The 27,178-nt window shown below is 41.6% G+C and overlaps 1 protein-coding gene across 3 annotated transcripts in view; it reads right to left on the bottom strand.

Annotated features, from left to right (window-relative positions):
- Positions 1-27,178, bottom strand: part of LOC114053314 (disheveled-associated activator of morphogenesis 2) — a 158,173-nt gene that overhangs the window by 12,692 nt on the left and 118,303 nt on the right. For 2 of the 3 annotated variants that reach the window (XM_027876258.1, XM_027876257.1), the window contains exons 7-18: positions 25,411-25,521; positions 22,464-22,567; positions 21,932-21,998; positions 20,626-20,743; positions 18,945-19,083; positions 17,763-17,821; positions 17,458-17,642; positions 16,543-16,845; positions 6,818-6,925; positions 3,884-3,913; positions 2,333-2,439; positions 202-286 (exon numbers count right to left, since the gene is read on the bottom strand). In XM_027876258.1, coding sequence (XP_027732059.1) covers positions 202-286; positions 2,333-2,439; positions 3,884-3,913; positions 6,818-6,925; positions 16,543-16,845; positions 17,458-17,642; positions 17,763-17,821; positions 18,945-19,083; positions 20,626-20,743; positions 21,932-21,998; positions 22,464-22,567; positions 25,411-25,521 — 1,416 coding nt within the window. The remainder of the gene's footprint in view (positions 1-201; positions 287-2,332; positions 2,440-3,883; positions 3,914-6,817; positions 6,926-16,542; positions 16,846-17,457; positions 17,643-17,762; positions 17,822-18,944; positions 19,084-20,625; positions 20,744-21,931; positions 21,999-22,463; positions 22,568-25,410; positions 25,522-27,178) is intronic. The other variant, XM_027876259.1, reaches the window with a different exon arrangement.

Below are 27,178 nucleotides of genomic sequence, written 5' to 3'. Positions count from 1 at the left end.
TTATTCCTCCCATTACTGCCTCATTTCTAGCCCTTCCTCCCCTAAAGAAGGACTAGAACAGGGTAATTTCCATTTTCCTTAAAACTTCTCTGAGCTTTAAGCCCTGACTTTGCTTAGCCTGAATTTTTTCTTGACCTACTCACTATGAATATCCGAGAGGAAGGAGCCCCATATTCCCTCTGCATGGTCATCAGGCCTCACCTGCTCCAGCATGTCTTTAGCCAGGTCCTCCTCCTCATCCATCTTGAGCACAGCTCGCCGGATTTCCTCATTAGAGAGCTTCAACCTAATTACAAGATTCTACCTTGTTAGCAATCTGCTCTAGAGATTTCCTAAAGCCCCCATTCAGACCTCTCACTTCCCTCTTTATTTAGTTTCCCCCATCAAAATCAGGTAATGCATTTAAATGTGCTTCTGCTTGAACAAAAATACACCTCAGTTCTGGGTCACCACCTCTAGGATGCCTTCAAGATGAACCAAAACCCGTTCATTCTTCCATACACCAACTTACTTCTTACCTACTTAACTTATTTCCCCTCAACAGAGTAGCCTGTATTGCAGTCATCCAATTCCTACTAATTTTTTTTTTAAATCCTGGTTGCCTATGACATCTGTGGCAAAGACACTATAATTTATTAGCTGTTATTTAGCTGGATTTAACTTTGAATCTAGAGTTAGGACAAAGGCTCCTGGCTCCTTCCGCAATCTCTATTCATCAATCAATCGATCAAACATTTATTAGGCATTCATTAAGCCCATCCACCATCCCTTAAAAATTGATGGCACTCCTGTGCTCTGACTTCTCGTCAAGGGACTAATTGTCTACTTTCTTGGCACGCAGAAGTGGCCTTAGTGTTCCACCTTCTTCTGGGTCTTGGGAAACCCAAGTGCCTGGACAGATGCCATAACATTTCCTTCTTCTTTCCCTAGAGAACAAGTCTTCTTCTCAACTCAGAATCCTATAGAGCAGGAGTTCTTAACCTTTTTTGTATCATGGACCACTTTGGCAGCTTAGTGAAGCCTAAAGACCCCTTCTCAGAATAATGTTTTAAAGTGCATAAAGTACATAGGATTATAAAGGAAACCATTATATATTATATATAATATATAACATGTTACACAATGATATATAACATGTTATATGTATAATATATATATTATATATATAATGTATATAACATGTTATATATATTATATAATAATATATTAGTTATCAAAATATTTTTTAAAAGGTCATGGACCCAAGGTTAAAGAAGATAATTTCTGCTATAGAAGATAATTTCTCCCCATTACCAAGGAGGGGGAAATTGAGGCATGGGGTAGGATGGGATCTGATCCAATAGAAGGAAGGGAGTGAGTCTAAGGCAGAGCTAAGAACAGGCTATCAGACCGTGGCCTGTGACCTCAAGCTTAGGCAAGGAGGCCTCACATAGAAGCAGAACTGTTAGCTTGGATACTGCCTTTCTTGTTCTGCATCTAAAGCAACATGTTTTGCGACTGAGATCATTCAACCCCACAGGCATATTCTGAGCCCAGCCCCTTGGTGCATGCTCCTTCTCAGATCCCCATGGGATAGCAGCAGATGTTGGACACTGACCAGGTGCTTTCCTCTTCCAAGATAACCAGAAGTCTCTTTAACCTAGACAGGTTGGGTATGTGGGAAAGCATCAGCTTATTACTGATCTACCCCACACAGATTATACTCTGCCCTCTTCAGATGGGAAGTGTAGGAGATGGATGGTAGGGTCTAATTAAAGGCTCTCATTGGCCTTTTTTTCTCTGGCCCCTCACAGTGAGACACCAAGGTGTCACTATTGTCATTTGTACCTGGGCATAATTTGCATCGTGCCATCACAGCACGTGTGCCATATTTGTACCTGTATCAGCATTTATACCTGTATCATCATTTGCACCTATGCATTCTTTACACTTGGGTCATCATTGCAAATGGAACCCTGAGGGAATAGGCCTCTCTCATTAACTTTCATGGCACCCAGGATCAGGCCTTGAACCCAGAGTTTGTTTCTGGTTCCTAATCCAGTGTCCTTTCTGCAATGCTAAACAGTCTCACTTTCCCCCAGACCACTAAAGGAAAGTTAAGTGGGGGGAGGCTGTTTTTGTTTCCTGAAATTTTGATGGACTCAAGGAACTCAGTAGCAGGCAGAGCTGTGGTAGCAAAGTCTCTAGTTGTCCCCATCCCAGGGCCCCAAGTTAGGGACAAAAGAGATGGAAGAGATCTTCAGCTTGGGAGTTCCTGATATGGGAAGATCTATATGCTGCAATGCAAGGCCACGTATAGTAGTGGGTATGATGGTAGAGGAAATCCACATACTTGGACAGCAGGATGATACAGTTCTGGGCTCTTCGGCCATCAATGACTGAGAGTTCTTTGACTTTTCTTGTGGTCAGGTAGAGGTCTTCAGTGGAGCCCATCTCTTTCTGCAACCAAGCAGGGAAGAGGTTCAGGACTTGCTTCTTCCTGACCCGTCTAGATACCCAGGAACTGTCTAACCCCAGATTATTTGTCACCAGGGAGGTAGGGAAGCAGGGAAAAGACCATATAACCTGTGATTATAGGATCTCAGAAGCCATCTAATCTAACCCTCTCTTTTTACAGATGAGGAAACTGAGGCCCAGGGAGGTTAAGTGACTTGCCAAAAGTCACACAGGTAGTAAATTCCAGAGTTAGGATTTGAACCTAAGCCCTCTAATTGCAGAGCCATGGTCCTTTTAAAAAATGGGGTGATGGGGGCAGCTAGGGGCCACAGTGGATAGAGCACTGGCCCTGGAGTCAGGAGGACCTGAGTTCAAACCCAGCTTCAGACACTTACTAGCTATGTGACCCTGGGCAAGTCACTTAACCCTGGTTGCCTCCAAAGAAAGAAAGAAGATGGACTGATATTAAAATCTGCTTTTGGAGGTAGAAATTGGATTGAAACATGAAAAATTTTATGACTTTGTAGATTAAGATGTGTTGGAATGAGCTGGAGGTCTATGGACTAGCTCTTCCTGTCTAGGATAGAGGAGTTAAGCTATAGGCATGTCCTGCTTAGAAGTATCTGACTCCTAAGATTTGGAGCAGTAGCAGGACCTGCTGTCCCTTACATCTCTTTGGTGTAGCCCCTGGCAGCTAGGTGGCACAGGGGCTTGGAGTCAAGGGGACCTGAGTTCAAATCTGGTCTCAGACACATACTGGTTGTATAACCCTGGGCAAGTCACTTAACCTTGTTTACCTCAGTTTCCTCATCTGTAAAGTGGGCAGCGGAATGAAATGGCAAACAACTCTAGTATCTTTGCCAAGAAAATCCCAAATGGGGTCTTGTTAGTCATTGGACACGACTAAAACAACAATTTCCTAAGAAGAAGCTGACTCAGAAATGGTCAATGGCTGCCTCCTTCCTGGGTCCTGGGGGCTTTATATTGTGCCCATTATACCCAAGGGGAATGGGTCTAAGCAAATGCATGAGAGAAAGGGAATTGGAGGCCTCCACAATTTAAGTAAGAAGGAAATCTTCAGAGATTCAGGAACACAAAGTTCCTTTTCTCCTGTACTCCCAATGGGGCAAACCATACCTCTAGATTCTCCCTTTGCCTCACAGTCACAGAAGTAGGACTTCTTGGCTCTCCTTTGTCAGGTTCATCAACAGTGAACCAGTTCACCTGACCAGAGCTGAGAGGCTTAAGTGTCCAGAAAAGAACCCCTAATGCTGCTAGCATTCACCCAAACATCCCCTCCCGTCCTCCTCTGAACATTCTCATCTATGACTCTTTCCACTGGGGTCAGGGTGGGCAAGCATCCCTTTTCTCCGGGGCCCAAGTATGTTGAATAGGAACTAGGAAGGGGATAGAAGCTGGGGTGTCCAGAGCCCCAAGAGTGACTCACCTGCTTAAAGGAAGGATTAGTTAGCAGGTCCTAGGCAGCAGCCACAGCAAACAAAGAATTAAACATGCAGAACATTAGTTACAGGGATTCTACAGACTCCAGGGACCCCGAAGCAACAGCAGAGAATCTTGGAACACCCTGGCTCTCAAGCATCTACTGTCTTTTCCCCTTTTCCATGCAGCCCATCATAGTTTGCAGTCATGCTCTGATGGCTCTCCACACACTTAACCCAAGCTATTTCTCCAAAACAGGGGACAGGTGTGTTTGGTGGTGGTGGTGGGGAGTTAGGATGAATTCAAGAGGGTGTAGAGGCACAGAAAAATTAATTACCCTTCTCCCAACCCCCTACCCTTACCCCAGGGTGGTCACTTTCGGGTGGCTGAAGCAGGAATCTGGAGCTCAGACTCCCTCTCATCACAAATGAGTGCCTATTATTCTTTCTTCCAGTAATGTCTCATTAGAAATAAAACAGACCCACTCCCTTTTCCAGTTTCCTTTTTTGCCAAAAAGAAGTAAAATTAATTTGGAAACAAGTAAAAATTGTGCTCATTACAAGAGAGGAAAGAAAAGCTTTCTTGTTCTTTATTCCCTCCCTCAATCTAGAAAGAAAGAGGCACACTTTCCTTACAATCATCCTAGAAGTTAGACAGCGAAGGTACTATTTGCCCCCATTTTACAGGCGAGCAAACTGAGTCCAAGAGAATCATGTGATTTTCCTGAGGTCACTCAGCTAGTAAATGTAAGGATCCAGACTTGAATCCAGAGCTTGTTTCTGGTTTCTAACCTAGTGCCCTTTCCACAACACTACACAGTCTCACTTTTCCCCTAGACCACTAAAGGAAAGTTAAATGGGCTGAGACTGTAGTAGCATTTTTGTTATCCCTGAAATTTTGATAGACTCAAGGAACTCAGTAGCAGGCAGAGCTATGGTAGCGAAGTTCTCAGCTGTCCCCATCCTGGACAACCTTTTGTCCCAAGTTAGGGACAAAAGAGGGTCAGAGCAAAGCTACCCCTACTGAATCTGATTTATAAGGAGAGTCGGGGAGTTTGAGAGACAGATACTTGGCTTCCCACTTGATTGCAATAATTTCAGTGGACCCAGCTCCCAGATTGGGCGGGGGGGAGCTAGATGAAGAGGCTCAAAAGACACTTCCTAACCTTAACCTAGTAAAGTGACTGAGAATTTCATTCTCAGCTGTGCATCTCAACTCATCCAGCTGGGACGGAGTTCACAGGAATGGCTATGCTCATAAATTCAGTAACAGATCTGACCCCACTTAGTTTTTAGTTGTACTTAGGAAGGAAGGAAATAAGCATTTATAAATGCCTACTATGTGCCAGATGCTATGCTAAGCACTTTACATTATCTCATTTTATCCTCACAACAACCCCGGGAGGTAGGTGCTATTATTATCCCCATTTCACAGATGAGGATATTGAGGCAAAATCAGTCAAGTGACTTGCTCAGGGGTCACACAACTAGTAATTCAATAATAGAGTGATGTCAACCTTGGGGGAATGAAAGTATGGTCCTGGTGATAGACTGCTTCCTGAGGACCAGACTAGTTAAGAAAAGTAGCCACTTGATGATGGATCCTCTGGCCATGACAATGCCATGAAACAAAGGAAAATGCGAAACATCTCCATGCTGTGGAACCCGTTCTCTTTTCTGTAGTGGCAGGGGCAGAAGGGTGGAAAAGGACACGAGGCATTTTTATCAATGATCTAGACAAAGTCATAGAATCCTATAGTCTGCAGACTGTACATAAGCATTAACTTAGCTGCTGGTACTCTAAATCCATGTCCAATGACCAAGACAGTAGACACACTATTGGAATAACTGCATGGCATCAATATTGACATGCTTGCTATAAATGAAACCAAAAGAAAGAAACCAGTTGTAGCAAAACAGAAAGCTAGTACACAAATTCTCAGGTGGTGCCATTGTGCTCAGAGTCTCGGCCCTGGAGTTGGGAAGACCTGAGTTTAAATCAAGCTTTGGACATTTCACCAGCTGTGTGACTCTGGGCAAGTCACTTAACCTCTGTTTCAATTTCCTCAACTATAAAATGAGGATAATAACAGTACCTACCTCTTAGAGTTGTTGTAAGGATCAAATGAGATATTTGTAAAAGCACTTAGAGTTAACAGCTTGTATTAGGTGCTTAAGAAAATCTCATTCTCTTCCTCCCCTAATTTATTACTATTTTAGAGAGACAAATATAAGAGTTCACTTTATTGTGTATCCAAAGAAAGCAAGAAATATTCCAATGTGGCATTTGGTCAACTCATACTGCGGTGCTGAGAATAAGTATTTAAAAAAAAAAGAAAAGAAAAGAAAGAAAACCAACCAATCATGAAAATCATTGATTGTTATGTGTTGACATTGGCTGCAGTTGGAGATGTAGGGAAAAAAAACCAAAAACCTTTTCTCAGTGTGCCCTCCCTCCACCTCACTCCCACCCCCACAGTAGTCTCTGCCTCTCTCCAGGGTCCTAGACCTGAAGATATGTGCCTCTATAATGTTACTTCACTATCTCCACATTCTCATGGTCATAAGATTTATTCCACTTACCAGGTCTGTTATGAGGAATCACAGGCTTTAACATGCCATTAGAAACTTTAATAAAAAGGGGTGTGTGTGTGTGTGTGTGTGTGTGATTACTGTTATTCTTATGCTTGTTAACTGCGTGTAATCCCCAATCCCCAGGATCAGAAGAAAAACAAGCAGACTTCCTCCTGACACTGAGTCTTCCCTGGGGTTTGGTGGAGGGGAGGGGAGAGGAGACCAGTCATTTGGTGGCAGAAGGAGAAATATGGCAGGGTTATAGAAAGGAAGGTAAGAGGGGAGAAGGGGGAGTTCAGGAGAAAGAAGCTGGACCAGGGGTAAAGAGAAGACACAGCAAGAAGCAGATGACACCCTAAAGACCTCACCTGATGCCTCTGATAGGCTGAGAACATTTTTTCTAAGTCTTCCAAGTCCAAGACTTGAAATACTTGAAGATCATCAATCTCATTCCACACGGTATCAGAGATTCGTTCCTAAAATACACAGTAGAGAGAACAAGACCCCAAGGCTAAACTTTTTCTTTTTCTTACTTTTAATTTTTTTTCAGTTCCAAATTCTCTCCTTCCCCTACCCATTTCATCCCCACTCCTTACAGAGGCTACCCACAACTCTCTCACCCTCTTTCTACACCACCTTTAGGGAAACCTCCAGTTAGCCCCTCAGGACAAAATAGCTTCCTCTGACACTCTCCAGAACATCTTTCTCTCCTTCCTGAATCTACCCTCCATCTCCTATATGGAGAATTGATAATCCAGTAGGTGTAACAGACAATACTTCCTGAAAACTACTCAGGGAGAGAGGGAAGGAGAGGGGGAAAGAGAATGAATACCATGCCTACAGGCACACTGCTATAAGGGCCAGTTTGACTGAAGGCTGGATTCAAACTCCTGCTCTGACTCCCTTCTTCTTCTCATCTTTCCCCACGTTCTCCCTGTATGCCCTATACCTATATCTATGATTTCTTATACTTTGATAGGATTGGACTGGAGTCAGCTGCATCACATCAGTGGTGCAGGGGTGATGGGGGGAGCAAATAATTCCTGTGTCCCAACAAAATGCTTGCACAAGCCCAAAGCATTACTGTAGAGTCAACTCTACTCCTTTTCATTTCTTCTTCTTGGAGTTTAATTGCCTCTTCGTTAGAATCTTAAGAAGTAAAAAATGGTTGTGAGAGGCCTGATAATCCAGCTTCCTGCCTCTGGAAGGACTGCAGCAACCCAAGACAGGTGAGGTTCTCTCCTAAGGAAACCCAGAGTTTCACACCTCACCCCCTCTTTAAGATCTTTTGCTATCCAATTTCTATCTGCACACATGCCCCCAGTCCTTTAGTGAGGATTGACCAGATAATGATAACGATGATAATAATAGCAACAAAGATAACAACCACAATGAATAGCTAGCATTTATACATCACTTTAAGGTTTGCAAAGTACTTTACATATTTTTACCTCATTGCATCCTCACAACAACCTGGTGAGACAGGCACTAGTATTACTGCCATTGTACAGATGAAGAAACAGAATGAGAGAAATGAAGTGACATGCTCAGGATCACACAGCTGGTGTCTGAAGGAAAATTTAACTCAGGTCTTCCTTACCCCAAGTCCAGCATGCTATACAGCTGCCTTTACAATACCCAGACACTTGTACACCACCCAGTTACCTATATGATCCCCTAACTACTAAGATAAGGGGGGTGGCTTCAGTCCCATCTTTAACTTTGGTTAGACAAGTGTTTTAAATTCCTGGGTCTCTCAGCTCAGCTTCTCTCTTCTTCACCTTTGAACCAAATCCTCACCTGCCTGTATACATAGGGTAAAAAGAAATTGAAATTGCTGCAAATAGTCTAGGTTCTCAGCATTTTATCGCTTGTCTTCTTTATTCCCAGGTGATGTCTCCAGGTGATGCCAAGTTTACATCAAAATAAAACTGAGAGATGACTAGCTTTCTCTTCCTCTAGGACAAAAGGTTCCATTTCCAGGATTCCCAAGGGATGACTGTGGGTAGGGGGAGGGGATTATTTTCTCTAAACCACCTTTCATGGTTCTAAACCAGAGCTGACAGACATCTCCTGCCCTGACCAAATGTCTTCCATCACTCTTCCTTTGGTTCATCTTCCTTGCCACCCTACTTGAGAACCCCTACACACTTTCAGATGTTTCCTGCTCCTTTAAAATTGCATCTTTCACAGTTCCCATAGCTCTGAGCACAGAAAGGGAGACCCTCTCTTTGCTTCAACATTAATTTATCCTTCCCTTACCTCTCCTGCTTTCTCAGCAAGCTCAGAAAATGCAACTTACATTTTCATTCAGTTCTATTTTTAAAAACTTGGGAAAAGAAAAGAAAAGGCTGGGCCAGGGGTGGGAGCAGGGATAGGGTAAGAACATTCCTGCGGCCTTCCCAAGGCCCTGGGACCCTCACTAGGAATGTTGGGCCAGGGAGTCCGGAGCAGCAAGGGGTCTAGGCATCTGGCCAAGCCCAACACAGACACATTCTTATCGAGGCAGAAATAACCATGGATTGTGTGTGTGTGTGTGTGTGTGTGTGTGTGTGTGTGTTGCGGAAGGAGGTTAATTTGCTGAAATGGGGAAGGGATAGATGGAGGAGGGGGAAGGGAAAAAAGCCAGGTTTCTTAAGGTCAGGGATCAGAGGGAAAATATGAGGGAGAACAGGGAGTACAGGAGAGGCGGGGAGTGGCAGTGAGGTTTGGTGCAAAGACATCGTAACACAGAGCCCTGCTACATCTGGACTTCTCTAAGTTACCTCCCATCTAAACCTTGCTCCAGTTCAGAGAATCACAATGTTTTTAGAGGTGGAAGGGACTTCAGCAGCTATCTGGTCCAACCTATACACCCACTAGAGGAATCCCTACTATAACCTACCCAATGAATGGTCACAGGGTTTCTGCTCAGAGACCTCCAAGGTAGGAGAAACCACCTTCTCCAGAGTCTGCCCATTCTACATGGACCATTCTAATTATAAGAAAGTTTTTTTTTTCCTTGACATCAAATCCAATTTGCCTCTATGCAACTTTAGCTAGTTGTTCCTGATTTTCCCCTCCGGAGTCAAAATAAATGTATCATAACCCTTCAAATAATTGGAAGATGGCTATCATGTCACCTTGAGTCTTCCCTTGTCAAGGCGAACCGTAACCAATTCAACCAATCCTCATATGATATGGATTCAGGGCCCTTCCTCATCCTTATTCCCTTCCTTTTTATGCTTTCTAGCTTACCAATGACATTCCAAAAACATGGCACCCAGGATGGATCACAATACTCCAGATGTGATTTGATCAGGGCAGAATATTATTATTCCTTGTTCCTAGAAGCTATTCCTCACTTAATGTAGCCCAAGATTTGAATATGTATTTTTTTCTGAATCACCTTATCATGCTCCCTTCTAACTTTTCTCATTGTTTACTATAATCTTATTGGTAACCTCATCAGCTCCCCTGGGTTTAATGACTATTTCTTTTTTGTTTTGTTTTATTTTGTATAGCAATTGAGGTTAAGTGACTTGCCCAGGGTCACACAGCTAGTAGGTATCAAGAGTCTGATGCCAAATTTGAACTCAGGTCCTCTTGACTTCAGGGCCAGTGTATCCCATAGCTGCCCTGGTTTAATGACTGTTTCTAAGAGCATTTAGGTGGCACAGGGGATAGGGGGCCAAATCTATAGTCAAGAAAGGCTGGGTTCAGATCTCACCCCAGAGCTTGATAGCTATGTGACCCAGGACATGTCTTTACCCCTCTACCTTATTTTCCTCATTTGCAAAATGGAAACAGTAATACTTACTTTCCAGGGTTGCTGTGAAGGTGAGATAATATTTGTAAATCACTTTGCAAACCTTAACATGCTGTATAAATGAAAGCTATTGTTACTGTTATTATTAGCAATGGTTGCCAGATCTATATAATTAGGCCTCATTTCTCTCCTGAGTTCCAATCCCATATCACCTAATGTCTATCAGACCTTTCAAAGTCGATCTCCTACAGGAGTTTCAAACTCAACATGTCATTCTCTTTTCCCCTAAACAACCTTTCTTAATTCTTTTATGGGAAGCCTTTCCCAATGCTTCTTAATTCTAGTGTCTTCCTTCTGCTATTTCCTGTTTATCTTATATATAGCTTGGCTGTGTGCGTGCTCTCTCTCTTTCTGTGTGTGTGTGTGTGTGTGTGTGTGTGTGTGTGTGTCTGTGTGTGTGTGTGTGTTTACATGTTCTTTCCCCTATTAGATTGTAACCTCCTTGAGGGCAGGGACTATCTTGTCTCTTTTTATATTCCCAGGACTTAGCACAATGCATGGCAGGTAGTAATGTTGATTTATTGATTGATTCCCTAGTTCCATAAAGATGCCACCATTCTTCTAGTCACTCAAGTTCACAGTCTGAATCATACTTAACTCTGCATTCCTCATCACCCCACATATCCAATGAGTTGCCAAATCTCATGAATTTTCCCTCCAGAACACTTCTGGCATCCATCTCTTTCTTTCTACACATGTGACCATGACCCTAATTTAGGTGCTCATCAAATGTCCCTTGAAATATTGAAATACTCTACTAATTGGTCTTCCTGTCTTAGTTTCTTACCTTAATCCATCCTCCTTATAATCTCTACTACTTAACATACTTCTCTGTTTGACACTTAAATCCTTTAACAACCTGACTCCAACTTCCTTTTCCAGTCTTATTATACATTACTCCCTTTCCCACACTTTATGGTCTTCTTGCTATTCCTCACATATGGCGATTCACATCTTTGAGCCTTTGCATTATCTGTCCTCTCTGCTGGGGACACATTCCCTTCTTCCCTTTGCTTGTTAGAATCTATCTCTGTCTATCTCTTCCCCCGCCTCATTATTTCAATGGCACCCTCTTAGTCTTTTTTCTATCTCATTTTCTTTTATTTCCACATGCTATAACCAAGTCCTGATAATTCTTCCTCTGTAGTAATTCTCAGAATCAATTTCCATATTATATTAGTCCAGGCCCTCATCACCCCACACCTGTTACACATGGATTACTGTTACAACCTTTCCCTGTGCCAATTCATCCTACACACAGCTGCCAAAATAATATTCCTCAGAAATATTTTCATTTTGTCACTGTCATGCTGAGAAACTGGCAGTTACTTCCTAGGGTCTACTGCCTGAAATCTTACTTTCTTCAGTTGTAGCAGTCAAGAACCTACACCTTCTAGACCTCAAGGGTTTTTCACCAATTTTAGTAACATGATCTTAATATAAATCTAGTAATATATAAAACATACAGAGTAATTACAATCTGGCTTCTGACCTCATCCTTTAACTGAAACTGCTCTTTCTGAAGTTTCAAAAGGTCCTTTAATTGCCAAATCTAATGTCTTTTTCTCAGTCTTTTTCCTTCTGGACCTCTTGGAAGCATCTGACACTGTTTACCATCCTTATGACCATGCTCTCTCTTTGTTCTCCTCACACTTATCTGTCCAATCCTCCTCACCGGATCTGCAACCATATCCCAATCCTATCTATGGGTGTCCCCCTAGGCTCAGTCCTAAGGCTCTTTTCTTTTCTCTAAACCTTCTCCTACTAATCTCATCAGTTCTTATGAGTTCAGCTACAATCTCTATGCAGATGACCTCCAGGTCTATATATCCATCTGTGGTTTTCTTCACTGAAGTTCCACACAGTGAATTATCTATTGAACAATTAGAAATAGATATCCCATAGATAGCTCAATCATTGTCTTTCCCCCCAAGCCATTCTTTTTTCCTAACTTCACTATCTATGCTGAGGGCAGTACCATCATTCAGTCACCTAGGTCTACAACTTTAGAATCATTATTAAATCATTATTCCCCCTTATCATCTCCCCTCCCTCACCATATTCAATCACTTGCCAAGTCTTGTAGATTCGATCCACAATATCTACCCCATCTACCCCATGCTTTCTGATTACATGACCATCACCCTAATTCAGAAATTCACCACCTCCTAACTGGTCTCCCTTCTGCAAGTCTTTCACCTTTCTAATCTATCTTTCATGTGGTTTTCAAATTAATATACCTAAAGAACTGGTTTGACCATGTTACACCTCCCCTCAAGAAAATCTAGTGGCTCCTTATTGCCTTTAGGATGAAATAAAAACTCCTTTCTTTAGCATTTAAAAACCTTCTATCCCCAGCTCCTATCAATATGCCTAGCAAGTAATATATAATTAATAAATTCTTTTTGAATGAATAAATAAATAAATAATAAAAGATCAAATCCTGATAAAGATTTCATTATGATGAAAAGATCAAAGAGCTCTGGGTGATGGTTCAATTATTTCAATAGATGATAAACGTAACACAATTCCAGTATGGTCAAAGGATCTAAGCAATCTTCTGGAGTTTGCTATTATGGGGATTCCTATGGTATTCCTTACAAGAATAATAATCACACATATTTGTATAACACTTCAATGTTTACAAAGTATTTTCCTCACATTTACATTTAAACAATATGGGTGTCTCTCAGTGATTAGATATAACACTTCTCTATATTCAAATATTTGTAAAGCGCTGAGCATAATGCCTGGCACACAGTAGGCACTTAATAGGTGTTTATTCCCTTCCCTATTCCCTTATCTGTATTGAGTAATTGACCATGTACTAACTTGCGACATCTCAAATATCTTCAACCATAGAACCGGATATGATTTTATCAGGGGAAATTCCATTAAAGAAGAAGTTGCTGCACCCTAAGGACCATGGACTTTTCCAGCTGACTTGCAACTGAAAACTTCCATATATATTGGCTCCCTGGTAAGAATGGGAGATTCTTCGAAACACAATCTTGCTCTGCCGTTTGTATCCCTAACATTTAGCACAGTGCTTTGCACATAATAAGCACTTAAGAAATGCCTCAATCATTCATTCATTCATTTCCTTGTTGCTTTGTAATTGTTATTTCACTCTTCATGTATAGGGTCTATAAAAATTTGCTTAGTTTTTAAACTTACACCATTTAAACTTTAGTAACTTAGCTTTTATGGATGTGAGCCATAATCAGCAATATTTCTGGTAATGAAAGGTGAATTTTGTTCTCTTTGTCATTTTCATACCATGCTACCTCTACTCTAGCCATCATCCTCATCTCCTGCTTACAGGAACCTTGCCTCTGCCCCTAAGATGCTGCCTTTGGTAGGTGAGTTTTCATCTTTCCTTCAGCCATGCCTCCAGAGTCATTTCTCACTTACCTCCACACCATGCCCCCTCACCTCTTTCTACCCCCTTTTTTTTCCTCCCCCATTAGAATTCTCTTCCCTTGTTAGAATATTAGGGCAGAGGGGCAGCTAGGTGGCACAGTGGATAGAGCTCTGGCCTTGGAATCAGCAGAACCTGAGTTCAAATGTAGCTTCAGACACATGACATTTACTAGCTGTGTGACCCTGGGCAAGTCACTTAACCCCAACTGCCTCACTAAAAAAAAAAAAAAAGAATATTAGGGCAGAGGCTGATTTATTTGCTTTATTTGCATCCTCTAGACTTAGCACAGTGCCTGACAGAGTAACTACTTAAAAATGTTTTGTCTTCCTATAGCTTCAGTTTTGCTGGGCATAGGACACAGTTTACCTTCTCATCTATAACAACCATTTCTCATTTGTTACAGAGCTGGAATTAAGCAGACATCATATAATCATAGATTTAGAGGTACAAGGGAACCTTCAAGTCATCTAGTACATACCTCACATTTTACAGTTGAGAAAACTGAGGCTCAGTGTGGTTAATTGACTTGCCTAAGGTCACATTAGTTGTAAATAACAAAGCCAAGATATGAACCCAGGTCCTCTGATAGCAAATTTAGCAGTCTTTCCACTACACAATGATGATTGTGAGAGATACTTGTCCTAAACTTTAGTAATAATTGCTATTACACTTTATTTACAATTCAAGAGTAGAGGTCATTCAATAGAGTTAAATCATGTTTATCAACTTTCAGTTGTTTGAATACCCTGTATTTATTTATGCATTGTCTCCTCTACTACATTACCCGTTTGGATGAGATGACTTCATCTCATTCATTCCCCTCACTGGACAGAGGAAACCAGCAATGGAAGAATGGTAGTCATTTGCTCAAGGTTATTGACAGATTAAGTACTAGGCTCAGGTTTCCTGGCTCCTAACCTAATATTTTTATGAAAGAATAAGCCCCTTCTGGGCAAGGACCATTTATTCTTCTTGTATGTATCTTTTCCTAGCAACTAACACATGCTTATATACAATAGGTGCTTAATAAATATCTGTTGACTGGCTGGCTGAATGACTTGCTTGAAAATAACAAAAGAGTCTCAGCAAATAGTTGAGTATCCCAGTCTCCTCCGCTGTAAAATGACTGAGCTGGGCTAAATATTCTCTAAATTTCCTTCTGGTTCCACAATTCTGCAATTCTATGATGTTTATGCTGGTGTCCAGGCTACTTGCGTTCTTTTAGAGACAACTTTATCACTTAATTCTCCATCTCTAACTGGCTACTTCTTTGAGTCAGTGACAGTAGTCTTAAATAAACAGAGCCATAACTAGCAAACAGGGCTTTATCCCAGGACACCAACATCCAGTGGGGTGTGCTCTCTTCCCATGACAACTGCTATCCCTGTACCTGTTCTTAAGATCATCCACCCCTCCAACTATAGATTTTCCAGGAGACAACTGCCTCTACTAACCTTATACATTCACAGCCTGACAGCCCACCTAGTATACCAAACCTGACATCAGGTCGTCCTCTACATGATTATTTTATCCTCCCCTCTCCTACTCACCCCAGTCATTTTTTGATACAGGTGAAAACATTTGTAGTTACAAATATGGGTATAAAGTACAACTCAGTTAAGAACTGGTATGTATGCCAATGGATTTCAGGTAAATGGGTGTCAGTTTCAGCTACATAGTTATGTAATATTGGCAACCACTAGTTAAATGATAATTAAAATGTATTCAGTTTTTCGCAACTATTCACTGCATATGTGTTTATGGGCAGCCAATTGTAACTCTCCCTATTCTGATGATGTAACTGAAAGTCATCTATGGACACTCATCGTTAAATTGAGAGTTCCTTGAAGGAAAGAACCCTCTTTTTGAATCCCCAGAGCTTAGCATAGTATCTGGTATATAGTAAGCACTTAATAAGTGCATATTGACTGACTGACTCAATTTTATTAATGATGAAACTGTGAACTGTGTTTCTAGATATTAAATGAAGCAGAGAAGCTTATCTTCTTATGTAGATTAAAGGCACAGGTCAGCTTTCATAGTGGGGAGAAAATACTTAACTGAGTGGTAAGGTATGTGTGTGTGTGAAAGAAATGAATGGAACAATATCAGCTCATGAGGTTGGTCTGAAAAGTGTGGTTAAATGTCCTGAACCTTCATAGACACAGCTAGATATTATTATGTAATAAAAAGTGAACTGCCAGAGACTTTTAAACAATCCCTCATATCACTGACAACAGCATTACCTCCAGAATGATGGTAACCACTTAATAAATGTTGGTTGACTGACCGACAATTTTCTCTCTACCCTTATCTCTTCGCAAGAATTCTCCACTTTGCATTTATATTTCAATCTCCTGATAAGAATTAGTCATTCCACATCTCCAATGTGCATTCCTTGCTTATTCCTCGCCTGAGACTATAAACAAACTACCCTCCCTACTCAGCATCCTCTCTTCCCTTTTCTCCATGTGCATCACTTACTTAAAAGTCAAATTGATAACCTAATGCCCTCTAGGAAATGTTCCCAGCTCTGATTACTGGATTACTACTTATCCTCCTAGGACTTAATCATTTAATTTTTACTGTAGTATTTTTCTCTTGTTTCTACATTGCTTTGCAAATGTTTTTCTTCTCTCTCTCTTTCTGTCTCTCTCTCTCTGTCTCTATGTCTCTCTCTGTCTGTCTCTGTCTCTCTCTCATCATAGCTCCCCAGTTAGTGGGGATTGCTCCTCAAAGGTTAAAAAAATGTCCCCCCTTCCCTCTAAAACACCTGGTTCAGGGCTCTGCAGACTGGGGATATTCGATGAATGGTGTTTCAGGGTAAAGGATCCAGCAGTAATTCAGGTCCCTTTGCTCACCTCATTCAACTTGACCCAGTTGAAAGACTTCAGAGGATGGGAAGGCTGAGGGACACACTTCTTCCTGAGGGGAGGGCAGCCACTAGGGAGAGAGGCTACAGGAGGGGGCATCCCCATGCCAAAGCAAGGGGGTGCCCCTGGAGGAGGGGGAGGTCCACCAGGTGGAAGAGGTGGGGGTGGGGGTGGAGGGCTGCAGGAGAAAGGCAGGGGAGGGGGGGTTGGAGGCAAGTCAATGGAGTTCTTGGAGGAGGGGATGGGGAAGGGGCCTCCTGGAGGAGGAGGGGAAGACAAGGTACCAGTGGGCTGAAAGACAAAAGGAAATCAAAGTAATCAGTAACAGTGGTGTCCATGACACTCCTAACTTCACTTCTGCCCTTGCATCTTACACCCATTCCCACCCTCAGCTTTATACCCACCCTAACCCTCATCATTTTCTCTCTCCCCTTTAAACCCTGACCTTACTCCTGAATTCACCCTTACCCTCATGTCTCTCTCTCTCCAGTTCCAACAAACACCCAAAACACAGATAAGAAACCATATAAAGACAGGCACGTACATAGCATAGATATGGGATATTCATATTTATAAGAGACATAGACTCACATGAGGCTGCATATGTGCAATGCAGCCTCACTGTTGTCTCCAGGGCTTCCTTTACTCTTTTCCTCAGTTTTAGACTTCTCCCAATCCTCCCCTTCCCCCTACTCCAACCCTAACCTCCAACCCTGCCCTGCCCCCAACACACACACACACACACACACACACACACACAAAATCACACACTTGTAGCACTATTTAGCCTCCTCCATGGGACCTGGTGCACTCCTCTTTCTCATCCCCAGCCCTGGACCATCGACGCTGGCGGCGCAGTAAAGGTGTGTGTTGGAAGGGATGTAAACAGCCTAAAACTCTTACCGAGAACTCACTAAGCTGAGCCACCAACTCTGCCAACTGTCCCCGGGCTTGACGCAGCTCCTGGGACTCTCGAGCCAGTTTGTCCTTCATCTTGTTCAGAGTCTTCATCATCTCATCCTTCTCTATGGTCTTTGTCTCACATTCTCGCTCCTTCCGCTCTAGTCGGCTCACCAGCTCCATGTGCTCTGGGGGGAGCAGGGAGGACCAGCAGGGAGAGGGTGGTCACCATCATGGCAAGAAGGGTTCTGGAGCATGAAGTGACTGGGGTGGGGAGGAACAAAGCAGGACTGGGCAGACATACTTACCTTTTCGGAATTTCTCAGCCTGATCTCGCCATTGATTGACTTCATTTTCATTGACTAGCCTGGGGAAAGAAATTATCTTTCACTTGCTGACAGTCATCAAAACTCATCCCCTTCCATTACATCTACTCAACCCTTAGTCTGTCCGTCTGCCCCTCTAGCTTGTTCCCCCCTCCAACCAGCCCAACTTCTATCCCTTCAGCCTTTCTCTTTCCCCCTAAACTGTTTACAGAATCCCCCCAGACTGGTCATATGATTTTGCAATCCATCTCCTTAGGTTCCAGTTTGCTTCAAATTTTCATTATATCATCCAACTCATAGTATTCTAAAAGATTAGAATCAGGAAGAATATTGGAGATCAGTTCTCGCCCAACCCTCTTATTTTATAAACCACGTAAGTAAGGCCTAAAAAGATTACGTAACTTGCCCAAAGTCACACAGCAGATTAGTGTCGGGGTTGGAACTAGAAAATGGTTATCTTAGTTCTACTCTCACCTGTTCTCCTCCCCCACAAATTTTATTTTTTAAAATATCCCACCCTCTGTTTCCCATGTTAGCTGGAGTCAGGATGTTTGGGGAAGGGGGGTAGGAAGACTGTTATGGGCAGAGATGCTAGTCTTTTGGCCCAAACCGGTTCCAAATTCTCAGCTTCAGTGTTAGTGCTAGAGACTTGAGTGAATTGTCCTCTACCCTCCTCAATGCCCCAACAGTGAGGCTCATTTTGGTTAAGCTTCCTAAATAGAGAAATACAGCAAACTCTCGATTATCTGTGCTAATGAGAAGTGTGGCACAAAATAATTCAAAACTTTGGATAATTAAAATAACCATTTCTACTTGGCTTTGAAATACACAGCATAAATTATTTTAAGTAGATTTGCTCCCCTAATGATATTTGGCTCAGGCTAATACTAAAATATGTCTGTATTGTTGGAACAGACACTGATTGATGGTGTAGAAATGGCACCCAGAAACATATTGGGAGAGGAGGAGAGATAAAAGGAAGTCAGTCTGGAATTAAGCATTTCTTGTGAATAAACCTCAAAGTGGATAATCGAGAGTCAATTAACATCTTACAGACTACTTAGAGGTTGTTGGCTTTGGGAAGAGAAAGTTGAGATTTCATGGATGGAAGGGGTAGAGCGGGGTAGGGAGAAGAAGGAAGGGAGAAAGGTCACTGCTGCTCACATCTTGATGATATTTTTGACGTTGAAGTTCTCCAGGGGTGCCAAATCAGGGTCCACGCCCCTCTCATCCTGTAGGACGATCTGCTGGAGGATCCGATCAAGGAGCTGCCAATGATGGATGCTCCCACCATTCCGCTTATCTGAAGGCAAGGCAGTCACTGTGTCTTTACTGAGCCCCAGGGGCTGGGTCCTGGGTATCACAGCCTGGGGCACAGAGTAAAGAGCAGACACAGCCCCCCACTGAAGAAGGGGATGTGGTCTGCACTTTGGGGAAGCTCCCAGTCTAATGGGGGGGAGATCAGAAAAAAAATATATCTCTTGAAAATTCATAAATCTAATCAACTCCAATTGGGGAGTTTATCTCCTGTGGAATTTTAAATCCCCAGGTCCATCTCTCACCACTCCCCTAGCTAGGGCTAGCTCCCTTAGCTTTCTGTTAAGTGTATGTTCAGATAAAAGAAATTCATTTTCACATGAAAATTCATTTCACATTTCAAATGAAAGCATATTTAGAAAGGTGAATCAATTACAAAAACCGTTATGATACACAATGAATTCCAAAGGAAAATAAAAATGAAAAATAGATTGTGCTTTGAATTATTCATGCCACTACTCCATAAGAACAGACAATTGAGAGATATATATTACACAATATTACAGAAGAGTAGGGGTCACTGGCCGTGCTTGTGGGATGGAGAATGAGTAGTGTTATTCAGGGAAGGCATCCCAGAGGAGGTGCCTTTAAACTATAAAGGCAAAGACAATGTCTTGTTTATTCAAGGGCCTAACATCATTGAGGCCACTGCTTTTTAGTTACTCAGTTATACCACAACCCCTCCTGAACCCTATTCTTGGCCTGGCTGGACATGTGGTGATTTGTGTTGTGGTTGCTGTTTTAACATGTGTTGTTTTTTTTACACATACATACATCCCTCCCCATTTACAAGATGGTCACCTAATCTGCTTCTTTGAGTGAATGGATCCTGGGCTTCTTCCTGTGCCTTCCAGTAACTACAGGAAGAAAGTAACCTTGGGATCCCAGCCATGAAGACATATCATAGAATCTCAGGGATGGAGTGTGCCATAATATCAAAGTCCAACTGCTGCAAAGAATATGCAGATTCATCCCCACTGTCCCACGTGGGACCCACTGTCCCATGGGAAATAAACAGTCCCAAAAGACTTCAGAGGAGAGTAGAAACCACAAATAGTGTGATTAATTTGTATTCTTAGAATAATCCTATGGATGATGAAGACAGAAGTATGTGGGCAGGGAGAAAGTAGAAAAAGGGGAAAACAAAATGGGGAAATTGGTAAAGTTGGAGAAAAAAGATATCTTTAAAAAGATCTATCCTGTTTACCCAGCACGTATGTTTTTTCTTCCCTAACTGGAAACTGTGTAACAAAATGGAAAACCTGATTGTCAGAAGTAGGAAAATGGAGACTATCTGACCTTGGAATAAAAAGATCAAGATGTTTCCTTTCCCCAAGCACGAGGAATTAACAGTAGCTTGAGCTTCCAGAAATTTTTGATCCGTCCTGGTCTCCTAGAAGAGTCATCTAAATATCTTGCCAGTGAACCACACTTGTGAAAATGCTGTTTAAAAGGAGTGCCCTCTCCCATCTCCCTAAGCTAAATGTCTGGGGCCTCAATTGATGGAGTAGGGGGAGGCAGGACTTACAAGGCAGCTGTAAACAGTGCTGAAGCATGGAGAGCAGGTAGGGATATGCTTCTGTGTGTTTCAGTTTCCTATGGATCAGGTCAAACATCTGTGATGCACTCTTGGTATCAATGTGTACCTGATGGAAAAACAAAGTAAGGAAAAGATGAATGGGGACCCCAAGGAAGGTAGAGAGGGAGGGAAGAAGAAAAGGGAGAAGACTCTGGGTCTTAATTCAATGAACTCTGTCTGAGATACCTCCTCCCACCCAGGGGCCTCCTTCTGTGTCTCAATCTCCCTAAGCATCTCAGCATAAACATCCATAGATCCCATCTCTCACAATTTGCCTAGGCACAAGTAAAGGAGATCATAATTAACTGTTTGTGATCTGGGGAGCATTGTCATGAATAATCATATACACAGACAACTATTTGGCTTGGGAATTTATCACATATTTTTATGGTATGAATTATGTTTGGTTGCGATTCTGCCCATACTGACTGTGTAATCCTGTATAATTGATAGAACCTGTCAGTACAGTAGGCAGCTCTCTAAGAATTTAAGTTCTAAAGGAGGTGGATGCTGACCTATATTGGTAGGAAGTTACCTCACCTGGAAGTTCCTTATACTTATGAAATCACAGGTCCAGAGTCTACCTTGTCCCTATATTTTGCTGAGGTTGACATTAAAATGAGAATACATTTCCTTAAGTATGTAATCACAGGTCCAGAGTCTACCTTGTCCCTATATTTTGCTGAGGTTGACATTAAAATGAGAATACATTTCCTTAAGTACAAATCAGATAATGACAGGAAGACACACTCCAAGAGGGTTCTGTTGTTTATCAGAGTCATCCACATATTAGGTATTTGCTACTGATAATCCATAAAGTAGCCATAGGTAATACAGAGTTGATTCTATGTCTCTTTAAGAATGGTTGCCTTAGGGACAGTTAGGTAGCATAGTGGATAGAGCTCCAGCCTAAGAGTCAAGAGGATGTGAGTTCAAATCTGGCCTCAGACACTTGACACTTACTTACTAGTTGTGTGACCTTGGCCAAGTCACTTAACCCCAACTGCCTCACCAAAAAGCATGAAAAAAAAAAAGGTTGCCTTCTTTCCTTTGAGGACCTGAGTCTGTGGACACATGCTAATTCCACAGAGGGTTCTGGAAGAATCTGGACATTGTAAGCATCTTAGAAACAAGAATGCTAATAATACTCTATGTAGAATGCCCACTTTGGTGTACCATCCCTTGGGGACCTCTAGGGAAGCCATTTGGAGAGTTGATGTGTATTGCGTTTGAATCGCATCCTGGTGGACCTCACCATGTCAAATCTTCTGGCTAGTTCCAAGTCATCCTCATTCCGGACCATCTCAAAAAAGTCTAAATGCCTGGGCATGGAAAAGATAGAGAATGTCACAACTGAGTAGTATCTCATAGCAAGGAAATCAAAGTTAGATAAGATCAAAACACTCCTTTCAGCCAAACACTTACTCTCTTCCTCTTCCACATAGATGGGCAGAAAGTTTACTTTTCTCTGAAAGCAGGGCCAGTAAACAGGAAAATGGCCAAGCAGAAGAGAAACTAAAGAGGTTTTAAAAGACCCATCGGTCTTGACTAGGCCAAATTGTGAAGCGTCTAGCTTCTGGGTACCATAAGTCCCTCTCTGTCCCTCTTACTCGTAAAAGCCCTCCCAGATACTCATGAATACAAATGAATTGAGATACTCAATACTTATTCTAGGTCTACTCTCCTTGGGTTGGTACTTTTGTGCTTCTCCTCACCATCCTGAGTTTATTATTTTTAGATCTCCTCTCCTACTTTGAAATAAACAGGTCCTTCATCTTATCCGCTACCTGTCCAATATGGCGTTCTCATGCCTCCGAAGTTTGTCAATCACAGGCTGTATTCCCAACATTAGGAATTCATATCGCAGATGTAACCGAAACTCCAGATTATCCTTGAAAATAATTGGGACGGGGGTGGAATTGGGATGGGGTTGGAGAGGGACAGGAAGCAGAATCAGTATAGAAACATTTATTTCATTAGCTGGATCAGAAAACCACCATCACTTAATGCTTTCTTTACCCCTTAATGCACTTCTCACCCAAACTGTACCCCATATCCAATCTGTTGCCAAGTCTAGTCAATACTACCTTCATGACATCTTTCGTATATTCCTCCTTCTCTCCTCTGATGCTGCCACCATCTTGATGCAGCCACTTATTACTTTACCTCTAAACTACTGAAATAGCCTTCTGGTTGGTCTCCATGCCTCAGGTCTCTCTTCACACTAGTCCATCCTTTATTCAACCATCAAGTTGATTTTCCTAAAGGGCAGGTCTACCCACATCACTCCCCTATTCAATAAATTCCAGTGGCTCCCTATTGCCTCCAGGATCAAATAGAAAATCTTGTTTGGTTTTTAAAGCTCTTCATAACCTGGCCCCTTCCTACTGTTCCAGACATTTTATATCTTACTTCTCTTACTCTACAATCCTGTGACAATGGCCTCTTCACTATTCTTCAAATAAGACGCCCCTTCTCCTAACCATGTATTTTCATTGACTTTCTCCCTGTATAACTCTCTCTTCTTCCCCCTTGGTTTTCCTGAAATCTCAGCCATAGTTCCCCCTTCTACAACAAGACTTTCCTAATCTCCCTAAATTGTATATATCTTGTTTGTACCTACTTATTTGCATGTTGTCTCCCCCATAAGAGTATGAGCTCCTTGAGAGTAGGGGCTTTTGCCTTTTTTTTTGTATCTTGGTACACAGTAGGCACTTAATAAATGCCTGAAGACTTGACTTTCTTGTAATATTGCACAACACTTCCAGTAATATATATTCTTAGTCACTCCAAAAGTAACAGAGTCTCATGGAAACCCCTCCCAAAGGGGAGAGACAGAGGAAATTCAAACTCTATTCAATTTCTTCTAAGCCATTTAACCAGAATATAGAATGTATTACCTATATAACAGAATATATTACCTATACAACCTGTCTACATACTTGTAGAATGCATTATCTATGCAACCTGGACTTAGCCTACCTGGCAAAGCTAGTTCACATTCTGGGCTTCTGGGAGCTGAGTAATGTCAACATCACAAAGATAAGCCACTATCAGAAACCTCTCACACTTCTGACACTGTCCTGGTGGACTGGGTTAGGGGTGTCATTTATAAGGAAGGGAGTGGGAAGACTAACAATGCTGAGAACATGCCCTAGCCCCATCCTGGAACAAGAAGAGGAGAGGCTGCCTGTTTCATTTAGACAATCTGAGGCTCCACTCTCAACGACATTATGGCTACTTTTCTAATGGCTTTGTTCCTAAGACTTCAGTCAGTCTCAGGGACCAGCTCTAACCTTGAGATCTAAGAGCACTAAGGATTATTATATAATAGAAGATATCAAGATAACATGAGGTTTAGAGTTTATAGTCATATAAATCTCCAGAACCCAGTTCAAAAGCAGCAATATCACCAACACCTCAGAAAGTTCTTTTGGAAGGTTAATCCATGCCCCTTATTCTCCAGTATCCTTATAAACACCAATTCTTCATTCTTCAACATTCTCCTCAACTCCTGTTCTGCTCCCATTCTGGATTTCTCTTTGCTTTAGACTCTTCAGATATGATCATTTTCTTTTTTCTGATTCATGTGGCTTCCCCTCTAAACTCTCTCATTTTAATAACCTATATCTACTCCCTTTGCTCTAGTTAACTCATTAGGCTATCTTCTATTATTCAAATAACACTTTGGATCTCTCTGCTCTCTCAGGAAATTTTCCTGGATTAACTCATCCATCCATTCATCCATCCATCCATCCATCCATCCATCCATCCATCCATCCACCCATCCATCCAACCATGCATTCATCCATCCATCATCCATTTATCTATCCATTTATCTCTCTATCTCTGTATCTATCCATCTATTTTCTGGGATTAATTAGAAGAGACATTAGTGCCTTAACTTCTATCCTTCCTATCTATGGCCCCCCCTAATTTAACTGGTCTTGATCCATTTAATTTTTAACTTTATTCTGGGCCTGTTCTGACTAATGTTAACAGCAGAGAAGAACTGTTTATACTTGCTCTGTGAAGAATAATTACTTGTTAGTTTAAGTAAGAAGTTAAGTCTCAATCACAGCATTTAAAGCAATGTGTGCTGTGAAATTCAAGACATTTAGCATGGACTAAGATTTTTGAAGTCTAAATATTTAATTGTTTACTCACTGACTCTAATGGCTTTAATGAAGGCCAATCTTTTTGCTTAAAAGAAACAAAAAGCTAACATTAACAAAATTCATATAAATAGGATCTTATTTCTTGAATTGACTAATGGCTGATGCTAACCATTAGGATTGACTTCAATGGCAGATATGATAATATGATGGACCGTCCCCTCTTCATAGTGCCAGGATGGAGATGGGGACATCAGTTTTACATTTCACTTTTTATTTATATTTTACTTTTATCAGGCTGATACTTCAAGTAGTCGTATTTCAGAGGGCATGACTCTGGCCTATGATGTATCCAAATCTGTGACATATGTATTGTAACAGAATTGACCTGTACTTTGTGCTTGAACAACATTTTAATTCTGTTGCTTAACACAGGAAGAAAGTTAACACAAACTCTCTAAAAGTGATGGTGGTGATAGACATTGCCCAGTCAGAAGTCAAAGGTCGCTCCTTTGGCTCCCTACTCTACCCCAGGATTCCCTAAGGAAGTTGGAGGAATCTAATTAAGAGATCACTGTTCTCTGGAAGAGTGTAGGGATGTGGGAGGGAAGTGACCTACCTCTCCAGCACCAGCATTGAGGACAGCATTAATGAAGGACATGATGGCTGTCTTCAGATTCACTTCATCCCGGTAGCGCCCCATGCTTCGGTCCAGCTCATTCAACAAAGTCTGGGAAAGGAGAAGGGACAGGAGATCTTAGCACCTTACTAGCCCTGACTCCACGCCTGCTTTCACTCATGCTCTTCTATTCTCCTAGAATGTCCCCCCACCCCCATCCTGCCCATTGCCTTTTTAAAAACCTCTCTTAAAACTTATCTTGACTCATTCTGACCAAGACTTTACCTCCTCTTGCCACCTATCTTACGATATAGTGTTGCCATATCATTTTTTTTTTATCAAACTCTTTTATGTGTTTGTGTTCTGTGTTCCGTTTCTCCAACTGAGTTTAAGTTCCTTGAACACAGGAACCATTTCTTTTGTATCTTTCCTGAAATTCCTAATATAGGGTGCTATTCATAGCAGGCACTTGAAATTGCTCCAAAAATATACAAAACCAAAAAGAGGCCTGTGCTGGGTTTGGGGTCAGGTTGGGAGGGTATTAAACAGCCCTTGAGTATGAAGAAGAATACAAATAAATATCAGTTGCTTGAGATCCTGGACAGTTTTCTGTGGCCCAGAATTCTAGGTGATACTTGGTCTTCTATAAGGTCACTGGACTCTGGACTCAGGTATATCAGAGCATTCTTTGAAATATCTAATTTCAATGAAAATCAGGGCAGCAGAGTGGGGAATGTATTGACCCTTAACATTAGCTGTGACCAAGGGCAAGTCACTTTACTTTTCTGAGCATCATTTTTCTCATCTGTAAAATGAGGATAATAATATCTGGCATATCTGCTTCACAGTGTGGTTGCAAGGCTCAGGTGAAATAATAACAGTTAATAATAATAGCTAACAGTTATATAGCACTTACAATGCACCAGGCACTGTGCTAAGTGCTTTACAATTATTATCTCCTTTGATCCGCACAATAATCCTGAGAGGCAGGTGCTATTATCAGCCCCATTTTACAGATGAGGAAACTGAGGCAAAGATAAGGGTCACATAACTAGTGTCTGAAGCCAGATTCAAACTCAAGTCTTTCTGACTTGAGGTCTAGTATTCTATTCACTGCACTACCTATCTGCCTATAATAAAGTAAAAGTGCTTTGCAAACTGTAAATTGCTAAATGAATACCAATATTGCTCATCTTATTATTATCAACTTATTCTTCTCATCTTTTTGGATAGGGTTCAGATAAAATCAGTCCCAGAACAGTTTGCTAGACTGCTCCTATTCTTCTATATTTAATGTTCTAGGGACCATTGCACAAAACTCTCTCTTTTTTTGTAATTGAATGAAAGTACTGGGATGTGAGTTCACTGTCTAGAGGCTCAACGAAAGCATTCTTGATACAAGGATGTACATATGTATATTCTTCTCCCACATGGTTTTGATTTCTTCTATGAGGTCTCTATATTTTGAGAGCATTTTGTTCCATGTTGCTTGGAGATTATGAATATTTGGTATGGCAACATCTATTAACACTGTTATTAAGTTTTATGGATCAATGTTATATCAGAACAATTGTAGTCCACAACTGTTGATCTCCTGATACCCAGAGAATGTATTGGCTGAATTTTGCAGGATATTTTGAAATCTGTATTATTATTATTGTTACTATTATTAACCAACAGTTGTAAAAGTAGCCTGTTTTCCTGGTCAACCTCTCAGAGACATCTCTGGTCCATCCCTTCCCTATATTAGCTCTTTTTTTCCCCAATT

The sequence above is a fragment of the Vombatus ursinus genome, unplaced genomic scaffold (genome assembly GCF_900497805.2).
Source record: "Vombatus ursinus unplaced genomic scaffold, bare-nosed wombat genome assembly UNPS02014811.1, whole genome shotgun sequence".
Classification (NCBI taxonomy): domain Eukaryota; kingdom Metazoa; phylum Chordata; class Mammalia; order Diprotodontia; family Vombatidae; genus Vombatus; species Vombatus ursinus.
This window is presented reverse-complemented; position numbering and strand designations above follow the sequence as displayed.